This window comes from Rattus rattus, chromosome 1 (assembly GCF_011064425.1).
Source record: "Rattus rattus isolate New Zealand chromosome 1, Rrattus_CSIRO_v1, whole genome shotgun sequence".
NCBI classification, from domain to species: Eukaryota; Metazoa; Chordata; class Mammalia; order Rodentia; family Muridae; genus Rattus; species Rattus rattus.
This window is the reverse complement of record NC_046154.1, coordinates 269,610,681-269,624,649: the sequence shown is the minus strand read 5'-3', so window position 1 is coordinate 269,624,649 and position 13,969 is coordinate 269,610,681. Positions and strand designations below refer to the sequence as shown.

Genomic DNA, 13,969 nt, shown 5'->3' with positions numbered 1-13,969 from the left:
CTCCACCCAAGTCGTACAGTCCTGGTCAAGCAGCCAGAACTAAGCTGAGGATGAGACACGGAGAGTGCCTAGCATATACAAGGTTACACAGAAACCACACAGACACACACACTCCTGCTTAAGAAGCAGCCAGAATTGCAGAGAGAGCAGGGGAAGGAGGAAGGTAGGAGTGAGAGAGGGAGGGAGAGAGGGAGAGGGAGGGGAGAGGAAGGAGGGAGGAGAGGGGGAGGGAGGGAATAGGAAGGAGGGGGAGAGGAGAAGAGAGGGGGAGGGGGAGAGGAAGGGGGAGGGGAAGGGAGGGAACAGATTTCTACACATCACCCTCACCAGGCACCTCACAAGGTCAGAACTAGACTCTCAAGTCAGTTAAAACAGTTAAAGCCCTTTTTCTCCATTCCCCAAGAATCAGGGCTAAATGAAGGTCAGATGTCTTCAGGTTCCCAAACACCCTCCCCGCAGCCCTACCCACGCGCACTCAGAGATTTAAACAATTCAAGCCTGAGGTCACTGATAACTGGGCTCTTCCCACAGGGTGCAATCCACTGTGTTCAGGGACACCTGCCACTCAGAGAGAGAGAGGACCATGGCACAGGCACCTCCCTGTTCACCCTCCAGCCCTGGCTCGCCCCCATGGGAACCGCTGTGGCTAAGGAGCAATGGGCCAACTTCAACAGCAGCCCTAACTCCCACAGCACACTGGCTCCGTGTTCCTCAGGATGGTTCCTGGCTGGGCCACAGGAATAACACAGCAGCACAGGAAAGGCAGAAATTCACAGTGCTGTTTCTGGAAGCGGGGCAAGCCTACGCTGGGGAACTCGAGGCCACCCAGGACTGAAAGAGGCCCTTGTTGAAACAATTCGCATGCCATGAGCGTGAAGCCCACCTCTCCTTCCCACCTCTGTCTCAGTTGAATTCCTGAAACCCTACACCTACAGCCCTGAGAAACCTTGGAGATAAAACCACTGTGGAAAGAGATCAACTCGGTCACTGGCGAGCAAGAGATGAACGAAATGGGGGTTGGGGATTTAGCTCAGCGGTAGAGCACTTGCCTAGCAAGCGCAAGGCTCTGGGTTCGGTCCCCAGCTCTGAAAAAAAGAAAAAAAAAAAGAGAGAGAGAGATGAACGAAATGAGGCAGTAGGCAGGAAGGGGCTCGTGGGGTCTGAGGTCACGCAGACATGGCGCTGTGTGAGTGAGGGATGAGAGGCCACTGAGCAGCTGTGGCACAATCCAGACAAAACCAGAACAAGGCTGACTGTGACAGTAACTCCCGTCAGTAGAGTTCAGTACTTGGGAGGTAGATGCAACAGGGTTGCCAGTTTGAGGCTGGCCTGGGCTACACAGTGAGTTCAAAGCTAGCCTGAGTTACAGTAGCAAGACTCGGACTCACTAAAATGAAATCTAAAGGGGAATGAATCTTTACTTTGCCTTTTTAACAGGATACAGGTTGGAATTCGGGTTAGCTGTGTCTCCCAACTTGTCAGACCTCGGGGTTATACAGAGGTCCAGTGTCATTCTTTAGACCCTTCACCTCCACTTCCTTCTCCTCCTCTTCCTCCTCCACCTCCTCCACCTCCACTTCCTCCTCCTCCTCTACCTCCTCCTCCTCTACCTCCTCCTCCCCCTCTTCCTCCTCCTCTTCCTCTACCTCCTCCTCTTCCTCCTTCTTCCTCCTCCTCCTTCTTCCTCTTCTCCTTCCTTCCTTCCTTCCTTTCATGACAATGTTTCTCTGTGTAGCCCTTGCTGTTCTGGAACTCACTTTGTAGACCAGACGGACCTCGAGCCCACAGAGATCCACCCTCCTCTGCCTCCTGAGCTCTGGGATTAAAGGTGTGTACCACACGCCCAGCCATTGATGATGATACTTAATCCCTCTTCTTTCCTACTTTGAATCATCCAGAGAGAAATGAATGGATGGATGGATGAATGAAATATTCAGGGGGTTCTGTTGCTCTTGTCTGCCTTGAGGGCACGGGAGTTGAGCCATCTTTCAGACTGACTCCCCTTGAAGACAGACTCTCTACAGCACCTTTCAGCACATGCCCGGTGGCCTCATGGTGCTGCACTTTTCCATGACACATCCTGATTGTCCTGCGATGCTTCCCCTCCTGTGCTACTGACGTGGCTTGGTTGATCCCTGGCCCTCTCTGCTCTGCTGAAGGATCTGGCCCTACACCACTCTCCCCGTTTCTAGGCCTTCTCCCTGAAGGTTGCCTCTACATTGGAGCCCAAGGAGCTAAATAATCTTACAACCCTTCATGGTTTCTCTCACTGTGACGAAATACCTGGGAGAAACAACTTGAAGAAGAAACAAATGTCTTTGGCTGGTGGTTTCAGAGCTTCAGTCACAGTTAGTGAGGGACTATGGTGAGGGAGGCCCTCGTCATGATGAGAGTGTGAAGCCAAGGCACCCTGCTTACCTGGTGACAGAGAGGAAGCAAAGGAGCGTTAGGAAGGAGCCTGGCTCCCAGCTGTTCAAGGTCACCGCCCACTAAGCAACAGACTTCTCACCAGGCCCTACCTCTTACCAGTTCAGCACCTCCTAACTGTACCATGGGCAGGAGACCAATCCTTTGGCACATAGGCCTCTGGAAGCATTCTAGGTTGAAATGACAGCATTCTACGTCTTAATATTTTTTGGGAGGAGGTGGTTGAGCTGGAAAACTGATCCAGTAGTTAAGAGTCCATCGCAAAGGTTCTCAACCTGTAGGTCCCTACCCCCTGGGGGAGGGGTCAAACAAACTTTTTACCAGGGTCTCCCAAGACCATCAGGAAGCACAGATATTTACATTACGATTCATAACAGCAAATTTACAGCTATGGAGTAGCAACAAAAATAATTTTACGGGGTCACCCCAGCATGAGGAACTGTGTTAAAGGGTCGAGGCGTTAGAAAGGCTGAAGAGTCCTGTTCCATAGGACTCAGATCCGGTTCCCAGCACCCACCTGGCAGCTAAGAAACATAAATTGTACATAGGAAGCCTATAGTTCTGTTCCAGGGGATCCAATGTCCTTCTCATCTGGCCTCTGCAGCATCAGGTACACATGTAGTACATATGCAGGCAACACACACATACACAGACATACACAAACACACACATACATACACACACACATGCACGCATACACACACATACACAGATACACACAGACACACACACACACATACACACACATGCACACACACACATACACACACAAACACACATATACACACAAACACACACATATACACACAAACACACACACATACACATACACACACACACACACACACACACACAAAAAGATTTTTAAAATACTTTTTATTGTTGATCCATCACATAGGATTACTTTTAGCATTTTTTTTCTCTTGCTTTGTTTTTTGATTCTTTTTTGTTTTGTTTTGTTTTTATTTTCTTTTTAGGGGTTTTTGGTTGTTTTATTTTGTTTTCCTTCTTGATATCTGATTAGAGATTGGGTTACTTTTTTTTAAACCACTGTATTTTTAGATAAATCATCCATTATTATTAGACCCTGGGCTGTCAACAACTCTGACTCTAGAGCAAAGGTCTCCAGTGGCCTGTACCATTTAACCACGGCTTCTTTTTTTTTCCTCCATCTTTATTAACTTAGGTATTTCTTATACATTTCAACTGTTATTCCCTTTCCCAGTTTCCAGGCCAACATGCCCCTAACCCCTTCCACTCCCCTTCTATATGGGTGTTCCCCTCCCTATCCTCCCCCCATTGCCGCCCTCCCCCCAACAATCACATTCACTGGGGGTTCAGCCTTGGCAGGACCAAGGGCTTCCCCTTCCACTGGTGCTCTTACTAGGCTATTCATTGCTACCTATGAGGTTGGAGCCCAGGGTCAGTCTATGTATAGTCTTTGGGTAGTGGCTTAGTCCCTGGAAGCTCTGGTTGCTTGACATTGTTGTTCATATGGGGTCTCAAGCCCCTTCAAGCTCTTCCAGTCCTTTCTCTGATTCCTTCAACGGGGGTCCCATTCTCAGTTCAGTGGTTTGCTGCTGGCATTCGCCTATGTATTTGCTGTATTCTGGCTGTGTCTCTCAGGAGAGATCTACATCTGGTTCCTGTCAGCCTGCACTTCTTTGCTTCATCCATCTTATCTAGTTTGGTGGCTGTATATGTATGGGCCACATGTGGGGCCGGCTCTGAATGGGTGTTCCTTCTGCCTCTGTTCTTTTTTTTTTTTTTTTTTTTTTTTTTTTTTTTTACTTGGGAGAGGCTCCAGGGCGGTCACAAAGCTGCCTAGTGGCTTTTTAGAGGTTCATTCGGGTGGAGGTGCTGAGGCGGCCGGTGCAGAGCAGAGGAGGGAGCCCCTTGGAAGGCACAGAGGCCTAGTCGTGCTTCAGAGTGAGGCGCTCAAAGAGATACTCGCCCAGAGATGCCTGGGCCACGCCAGTCTGCGCTGGCTGTGGCCCTGCCACCCTACGGAGGTTGGTCAGGTGGTTGCCCATCTTCTTGATGAGCTTCACCTCCTTATCCAGGAAGTGGCTTTCCAAGAAGTCACAGAGGTGAGGGTCTGTGCGGGCAGAGCCCAGGGCATGCAGATCCAAGAGGGCCTGGTTCAGGTTCTTCTCCAGGGCCAAGGCAGCTTCCATGGCCTCCAGGGTTTTACCCCACTCATCTTGAGATGGCTTCTGCACATCCTGGAAGAGTGCACGGCCCCCGCGTTCGTTCTGCAACTTGAGGAGACGCTCGGCGCCCTCGCGCTTCTCCTCGGCCAATTCACGGAAGAAGTGGCCTACGCCCTCCAAAGCCACGTCATCCCGATCAAAAAAGAAGCCCAGAGAGAGGTAGGTGTAAGAGGCCCTCAGGTGCAAGTTGACCAGGCGGTTCACGGCAGCTTCCACTTCGGTGGAATAATTCTGACGAATCTGAGAGGTCATGGCTGATCCGGAGTATGGAACTAACCGCGAAGACGGGGCTGGCTGGTCCTAGGAGCCGAAGGCGGCAAGGAGATGGTCCCGGAGGCTGCGACTGGAGAGACTTGTAAGGCGGCAGGAAGTGAATAAAGTGGGAGTCCCCGGGTCTGTTCCGTCCAAACACTGTTGAAGCAAGATACAGATCCTCGGGATCTCCAAAGCGCTGCTCCCTGCCTCTGTTCTAAACTTTTCCTCCCTATTCCCTCCCAAGGGTATTCTTGTTCCCCTTTTAAAGAAGGAGTGAAGCATTCACATTTTGGTCATCCTGCTTGAGTTTCATGTGTTCTGTGCATCTAGGGTAATTCGAGCATTTGGGCTAATGTTCACTTATCAATGAGTGCATACCATGTATGTTTTTCTGTGTTTGGGTTACCTCACTGAGGATGATATTTTCCAGTTCCATCCATTTGCCTATGAATTTCATTGAGTCATTGTTTTTGATAGCTGAGTAATATTCCATTGTGTAGATGTACCACACTTTCTGTATCCATTCCTCTGTTGAAGGGCATCTGAGTTCTTTCCAGCTTCTGGCTATTATAAATAAGACTGCTATGAATATAGTGGAGCACGTGTCTTTGTTATATGTTGGGCATCTTTTTTAACCACAGCTTTTTTTTTTCCGGAGGTGGGGACCGACTCAGGGCCTTGCGCTTGCTAGGCAAGCGCTCTACCACTGAGCTAAATCCCCAACCCCATTAACCACGGCTTCTTAAACCGTGAGCTGCAGCTCCACTTGAGGTCGGATAACTGGGGGAGGGGGGTAACTGTTTCTGAGGGCACCGCAATGGAAAGTCAATTCACAATCAAATGTAAAAATGTCTCAGAAGTTTCTAGCAGTAGGCACCCATGATTCCACCGAGGAATTCACCACAGCGTTGCTTCCGAACATACAACATGGCTGGACACTTTGCACCGTGTCTGCCATCGTGTCAGGAGGCCAGCCGACACTGCCCGAAACACCTCAGCCCAGAGTCAGGATGAGTATACACTATGAACTACAGACTTCTGCTGTGCATACAGAATATTGCGATCCCAGGAGAAACACAATGGTTGGTGGAAAACAAAGACCGGCTGGCTAGCTTTGTTATTTGAAACTTCGTGCATACATAATATATCCTGATTGCTCTCTGTTCTCTTAACCCTGTCTCCTTTCCATCCCTGTCAACCCTCCCTACCTCTGCCAGTCTCCCAGATTCAGGACTTTGGTTATCTGTGTGTATGGATTAGAAGAAGTATTTGGTCATTAGTCATTAACGGATCCATGACTGAAGGTGGTGATTTCCCCTCAATAAGTTCAGCGACAACTAAGGCCTCCGGGGCCCCCCTTCCGTCCACTTCCGACTCTTGATAAGCCATTCTTTTTCTTTTCCTTTTATTGGATATTTTTTATTTACATTTCAAATGTTTTCCCCTTTCCTGATTTCCCCTCAAGAAACCCAATATCCACCCCACCCCCGCTTCTATGAGGGTGCTCACCCACCCACTCACCCACTCCCTCCCACCTCCTGGCATTCCTCTCCACTAGCACATCGAGCCTTCACAGGACCAAGGGCCTCTCCTCCCACCCAGGACCAACAAGGCCCGTCCTCTGCTACATATGCGGCTGGAGCCATAGGTCCCTCCGTGTGTACTCTTGGGATGGTGGTTTAGTCCCTGGGAGCTCAGGGGTCTTATGCACGCCCAGCACAGTCATCCCCAGCTGCTGTGTTGGTGACGGCCATAGTTGTCTATTGCCCTGGAGATGGTTCAGAGCTGTGCTGGCTGGATTTTGTCAACTTGACACAGCTCCGTGTTGAAGAGGGAATCCCAGTTGAGAAACGGCTTTTACCAAATTGGCACGTGGGCAAGTTTAGGGGACATGCTCTTGAAGAGCAATTGTTGTTGGAGAGCCCAGACCACTGTGGGCCATGCCACCCCTGCCCTGGCGGTTCTGGGTTGTATAAGAGTGACTAAGCACGCATGAAAAGCAAGCCAGCAAGCCTCGGACCTCCATGGTCTCTGCTTCGCTTCCTGCTTCCTGCTTCCTGCTTCCTGCTTCCTGCTTCCTGCTTCCTGCTTCCTGCTTCCTAGCTCCTGCCTTGAGTTCCTGCCCTGTCTTTTCCCACTGGTGGACGGCTATAAAAAGAAGCAGACCATGGTCTTTCACTTTATATTCCAGTGCGTCCGTTCTTTCTCCTCCCTCTTCTGCAGCAGTCCCAGAGCCTCAGGGAGGATGCTATAAATGTCTTACAGAGACCAAGTATTCAGCCCTCATTCTCAGCACCTGTGGAGCTACAAATCATTCACCACCATCCCCTGGAAAGAGAAGCTTTTCTGAATCAGGGTGAGAGTAGTGTTTATTTATGAGTACGACGAGTTAGAAGGCAGCGTGATGCTGTGTTAACTTGGCTAAATAGCAGGTAGAGTTAGGGTTAGGGTTAGGGTTAAGGTTAGGGTTAGGGTTAGGGTTAGGGTTAAGCCTAGGGCTTACAACCTTCTCCACCCCATTTTTTGTTTTGTTTTGTTTTGAAACCAGGTTCAAGTAGTAGGAATACACTCCTGAACTCCTTTCCTGTGGCTTAGGTCTCAAATCCAGAGAGCACTTGGTCATCCCATTGCCACGGTGTTACTATCACACATCTTGCTTGGCAAGTCAGTCTCGTAGATCACAGGAGATTAGTAATAGCTAGGCATGACCCTGATGCCTCCCCTGACCCCAGTAGCCCGGGCCTATGAGAGCTGCCAGGAAGGAGGAAGCATCTTCCATCTGTTCTAGACTTCCCATATTCTCCTAACGTTGGTCCTCAGGGCCATGAGTATCAAGTTAGTTTCTCTGGATTGTATCGTATTAAAGTGTTTGATTTGAAACATTGCTGTTGGAGTTGCTGACTTAAGCTTCATTTTACAAAAAGCATTAAATGAATTTTGGCATGGGATTACGGTGCAACCTCCCCTGGCCTCGAGCATACCTCTCCATTTTGTACTATGTATGTGTGCAAAGTGGCTTTCTCTGCATGCGACCTAATCATTCAAAATATCGATCAACTTGGGAAAACATTGATGATGGTTTGCACTCACACAAGATTTGTTTCTTTATGTAAGAACAAATAAGGACTCCCATCTTATCAGCATGCAAGTTTATTTTAATCTTTAATACATTGTAAAATTACATGTATACAAAATAAAATATGTATTCTGCATGATTAAGTGCTTGACTGATATACCTACTGTATGCCTCCATACCTGAGGTCATGTAAAGATATGTCAAGCAGAAGGAATCCCAACGGAAACACATTTAACGAGTTCTGAGTTAGCCACAGTGGGTCAGCAGTTAGATTTCCATATATCCTAATCTTTAATAAAACCAAAATGCAAGTAACGAGAAAGGAGCTTAAGTGTAGTCATATAGATTAGATTCAACCATATGGACTGCATTCAGTAACGAGCAATCAATCACATGAACAATTACATTCAATCACATGAACTGCATTCAACCAATCACATGTGAACCACATTCAATCACATGAACTACATTCAGACACATGAACTACGTTCAGACATGACTATATGGAATGGCGCCCGCCCTGTCTGTCCTTCGTGCACATACCCAAGCCTTCCTGAGATAAATGAGTGTTAGCACATGTGAGAGGACCACTCATGCCTTTGCTTTCAGTAAATCAGAGCGGACTGCTTTCCACCTACCTGGCAGTGGTTCTCAACGTGTGGGTTGCAGTCCCTGGGGGTCGACTGACTCGAGATTCGTAACAGTAGCAAAATTACAGTTAAGAAGTAACAGCAACATGGGGAACAGTGTTAAAGGGTCGCAGCATTAGAAACGAGGAGAGAGCCACTGTGCTAGAGGGTCCTATCGATAATTAATTGCATATAATTAAGTGCTTCAGAAAGTAGATTCTTCATAATTCTTCTAAGGCAGATGAAAAACTTTATACCTCATTATAGTGGACTAGTTACTCAAGGTTCAAAGACTTAAAATAATTGTCGACCTTTTCACCTTCTTTCTCTTATGCAGACAGTTTGATACAGTCCTCTGCGTGAGTAGCATCTTCCAGGGCTGGGCAAATATCTTCATACAAACAACTAGGCTTAATGTGTCTCTTTTAAGTAAAGATGGCCTTTTAACAGTGATTGGGAAAGAAGCTGCTTCTCTGAAGAAATCTGTAATTTTGAAAAATGGGTGTGATTGGGAACCTTTGGGGTAGTCCCACCCAATCCCATCTCCCCGGTTACCACGTATTACAAGAGATTCCCTCACCTTAAATGTGAACTGCAGATAGTGAGTCTAACAAAGAGAACATGGCGTGTGTACCAGACTGAGACTGACCCCCACCTACTTGTTCTCTATCTCTTTATAGACAAGCCCAGTAGTCAACCAGTCCATGAAAATCACACACCTGATGATGGGCTCACGAGTGACCTGGGAACCAGGTTCCCCCTCCCCAACCCCGTGTCTTCCAGCCTTGAGCTGACTGGGGGATTGGCATCGTCCCAGCTGCAAACTTAAGAGAGACTTTGAGGCACAAAAGCACAGCTGAGTGTCTCCTGAAATCCTGGCTGTTTTGAGACAGTAGATTCGGGGTGCTCTCTTACTCGGCAAGAGCTAGCTCACACCACAGGGAAATATTTCCCTCATTGGCTTGACGCTGGAAAATAATAAGTTTCTCTCTCTTTTTGATCTGCACACTTTAAAAAAACAAACTAGATCTGTTTAAATATTCCAAGTGAAACCTATTCATAGATTTGAATCAATAGCTAAAAATATAATAGAATCATCCTCCAAAGAGTTTGCAAGGGTGACTGGAAGGTGGGAAGTTAATAATTAAACTAAGAAAGTCTGGGTAGAGCACTTTAGATTAAAAGGGGAAAAAAAAGCAGTTCCGATAGATTGGTCTACAAAACAAGCCCAGCACCCAAGGCTCAGGGAACACCGTGGAGGTGGGGTGGAGAGATTGTGAGCCCCAGAATGTCAGGGAGTTGGCTGTGAGACTGTCTCCCAGGAATGTCAGAAGCGACACACATAAAGTCCCACCAGCATCGCCCCCTAAACATGAGCAGACAACAACAGTAGACACACCAAGATGGATGGGGGAAAAGCCCCAAGGACTCAGTCCTACACAGAAAACTATAGACAACCAAGGAATGCTAAGAGTGGGAGAAACAGTCTTCTCGGGGAACAGCACACCAGTGGACTATCTAATGCCAAGTGGTCAGCCCTCGCAACATACACGTGAGCAACATCATTCACTGAGCAGGTTGTATTTAAGAACGCAAATACGCAGACAGACACACAGATACATATATACACACTCATACACACAGACACACATACAGACAGACACATACACACACTCACAGACACACACATTACACACATACACACACGCATACACACGGACACACAGACAGACACACAGACACACATACACACATTACACACATATACACACTCATACACACAGACATACACACACTCACAGATACACGCATTACACACATACACACACACACACACACACGTAAACACATACATGAAGCAACAGTAATGAAAAAAGAGGCCATGCATTTAAAAGAGAACAAGGAATATATAGGAGTGTTTGAAGGAAGAAAAGGGAGGGGAGAAATTATGTATACTTTCAAAAAGAAAAGATTCTAAAATGAAAGAAAAGGAATGATAGTGTCTTGACTTAGTCCTGCCAAGACACGGCCTTGAAACTGGAACTACATTTGCTCGTGAGGCATCTTACTTTTATTAAAACTAGAATTCGGAATAAACTGAATTCAGAACCAGTCATTGACAAGAGCCTATCACGCTGGGCAGTGGGGGCACCTGCCTTTAATCCCAACAGTCAGGAGGCAGAGGCAGGTGGGTCTCTGAGTTTGAGGTCAGCCTGTTCTACAGAGTGAGTTCCGGGACAGCCAGAGCTACACAGAGAAACCCTGTCTCAAAGGAAGGAAGGAGGGAAAGAAGGAGGGAAGGAAAGGAGGAAGGAAGGAAGGAAGGAAGGAAGGAAGGAAGGAAGGAAGGAAGGAGGGAAGGAAGGAAGGAAGGAGGGAAGGGAGAGAAAGTTGCTTCTGACTGTACTGTTACATCAGTTGAAACCTGTATGTAAATAAGTACCCATATAAATGATTAAGAGGACTTGCTCAAGTAACTTTTCCTGTTGAATGCAGGCAAACTAAAAGGGGTTGAGCATCCCTGCCCTTGAAGGGAAGTCCCAGTATCTTCCCTCGATTGACATAGCCCTTCTTCCTAAGCCCTGTGCATTTAGATACCCGAAATTCTCAGGGCTTCTTGGGTGACTTTAGCAGTTTCTCAACATCCTTTCCCACACTTACCTCATGCCCCCATGCTCATTGAAGAATTTCTGCTTGTTTTCCAACACTCAGTGTCCTTGTCAATCATTCAGGACACTTTCCTTCAGGATACACTCAAGTGCCCTTGGGAATATTTTGCATCAGGACTTGTTTTTTTTTTTTTCACTAGCCTTTACTAGTCTTGGAGAAAGAAAGAAAGAAAGAAAGAAAGAAAGAAAGAAAGAAAGAAAGAAAGAAAGAAAGGAAGGAAGGAAGAAGAAGGGAGAAAGAGAGAAAGAAAAGAAGAAAGAAAGAGAGAGGAAGGGAGAAAGAGAGAAAGAAAGGAAGGAAGAAAGGAGAAAGGATGGAAGGAAGGAGGAAGGCAGGAAGGAGGAGGGGAGGCAGGAGGAAAAATGGAAGTTGAGCCTTTAGTCCACCAACTATTCTGTTGAATGCATGCAGCAAGGGATGTGTCGGGCTTTTCAGAAAATCATTCGCTAGAGCTTAATGTTCATCTAGAAAGTCGAGAGGGGACTCCCCCATCATCTCTTCTGGCCAGCCAGCCTTAGATTTCACAACCTATATTTAGCCAAATACTTTTTTTTTTCAAAAAATATTTAATGGGGCCGAAGAGAGGGTTCAGTGGTTAGGAGCACTTAATGCTCTTGCAGGACTCCCAGTTCCCACATAGTGGGTTACAATCATCCGTAACTCCAGTTCCAGGAGCTCCGATGTTCTCTTCTGAGCACACATGTGGTACATACACATACATGCAGGCAAAACACTCACATATGCAAAATAAATCATATATATATATATGCTTATATATCTGATACGAAAGATAGATAGATTGATAGATGGTAGATAGATGACAGATAGATATAGATAGCTACATGATAGATAGATAGATAGATAGATAGATAGATAGATAGATAGATAGATAGATAGGTAGGTAGAGAGTAGATGGATGGATAGATAGATAGATAGATAGATAGATAGATAGATAGATAGATACATCTTAAGTACCAGATCCCACATTTCTGAGGTTCCTTACAATATTATCCAAACAGCAATATGCAACAGTGAGGGGCCACACTTTCCTGGCATTGGTCTGCCTCTGCTCCCCATTGGCTCTATAATCAGCTCAGTTTCTGTATCAGGTAAAATAGAGGAAATACTGAGTTATGAAAGGGCAGAGTTGAAGTTCAGTAAATGCTGGCTGTTGCCACACTGTCCTTGTGCAAAAACCTTTAAGTAAATAAGCACTGAATGAATTCTACATCTAGATTAGCTCTGTTCCTCTAATGATGTGGGGTGGGGGCACAAGATGAGGAACTGAATCAGTAATGAACACATATTAAGATTGGTTTGCTTTTATTGTCATTGGACCCTACTGCCTAGTATGTGATCAGTTAATTATTTTGTATCATGGAATTCCCCACATATTCCACCCCCATAATTCCCCATAACTCCCCTCGTTTTTCTGCCCTGTGCAGATTGGAGCTCCCGCTGTGGTTCACCTCACTCTTTCTACAGCGTCCTCCAGCTGTCTATTGTCGGAAGCAGGATATGGGCAAACAGTTAATGTGACTGATGCTGAAGGAAAAGAAAAAGGCGTGAGAGGAAGTGACAGTTCAATGGGTACCAAAATTCTATCTGTAATGTAATGGGAAGTGATTCATCGAGGTGGCATCTACACAGAACGAAATGTTCTAGTATTTCAGAAAGTAGGAAAGCGTTCTTTAAAGAACAAACAACTGTCAACCTTGGCAGGTTCTAGGTAGAATTAAAAAACATGGTTTATAAGTTTAGAGCCTATTGTCCAAATTCTTCCTATTGCGGTGGTCAGCACAAGGCCAGCACAAGAAAAGGATGGCAGGGGTTGGGACAGTGGCTCAGTGGCTGAACTTGCTTGTAGCTCAAGCATGGCGACCTGAGTTCCAATCTCAGTCACTCAGAAAAGGCTGGGCATGGTCACACATTCCTGTCACCCCAGCACTGTGGGAGACAAAGAGAGGAGGGTCACTGGGGCTTACTGGCTGCCAGTCTTGCTCCAGGTTCGGTGACAGACCCTGTTTTATCTTGTATAGGATAGCCTACATGCGCCTCTGACCTCCTCACTTATACACACACACACACACACACACACACACACACTCACCCCCCCACACACAGACACACATAAACACACTTACACACATACACACTCACACTCACACACATACATACATAAACACACAGAGATACACACACACAGACACACAGACACACAGACACATACATACATACATAAACACACAGAGATACACACACACACTCACCCACACACACACAGACACACATAAACACACACAGACAGACACATACATACATAAACACACAGAGATACACACACACACACACACACACACACACACACACACTACTGTCTTAATTATTTGAAGTATAGAATAAAAAGAAGAGGAACAAACATATCTTTGCGGGGGTGTGTGTGTGTGTGTGTGTGTGTGTGTGTGTGTGTGTGTAATGAACACTGTCTGCTACTCCATTGAGATTCTGTCTTGGCAAAAAGGTCTCAATAAAGTTGAGGGACTTCCCTCATAAAAAGTAATCATGTGATCAGTGTTGGTCCCTTTTGAAAAGTACTGTATTTTGAAAGAGGAGCCACTCACAGAATTGCTTCCTGAATATTAAACCTATGGAGGGTTTGTTCAGAATAGATGTCTGGATACCATCCACAAATTCCCCAA

General features: G+C 46.5%; 1 protein-coding gene across 1 annotated transcript; it reads right to left on the bottom strand.

Annotated features, from left to right (window-relative positions):
* Positions 1-4,188: 4,188 nt before the first annotated feature.
* On the bottom strand, positions 4,189-5,094 carry LOC116884491 (ferritin light chain 1). Its single transcript, XM_032885615.1, has one exon. The coding sequence runs from the start codon at positions 4,890-4,892 to the stop codon at positions 4,341-4,343; it is 552 nt and encodes a 183-aa protein (XP_032741506.1). The 5' UTR covers positions 4,893-5,094; the 3' UTR covers positions 4,189-4,340.
* Between the last annotated feature and the right edge of the window lie 8,875 nt (positions 5,095-13,969).

Coding starts and splice junctions, on each gene's coding strand:
- LOC116884491 (XM_032885615.1), bottom strand. CDS start 4,892: ATGACCTCTCAGATTCGTCAGAATTATTCCACCGAAGTGGAAGCTGCC.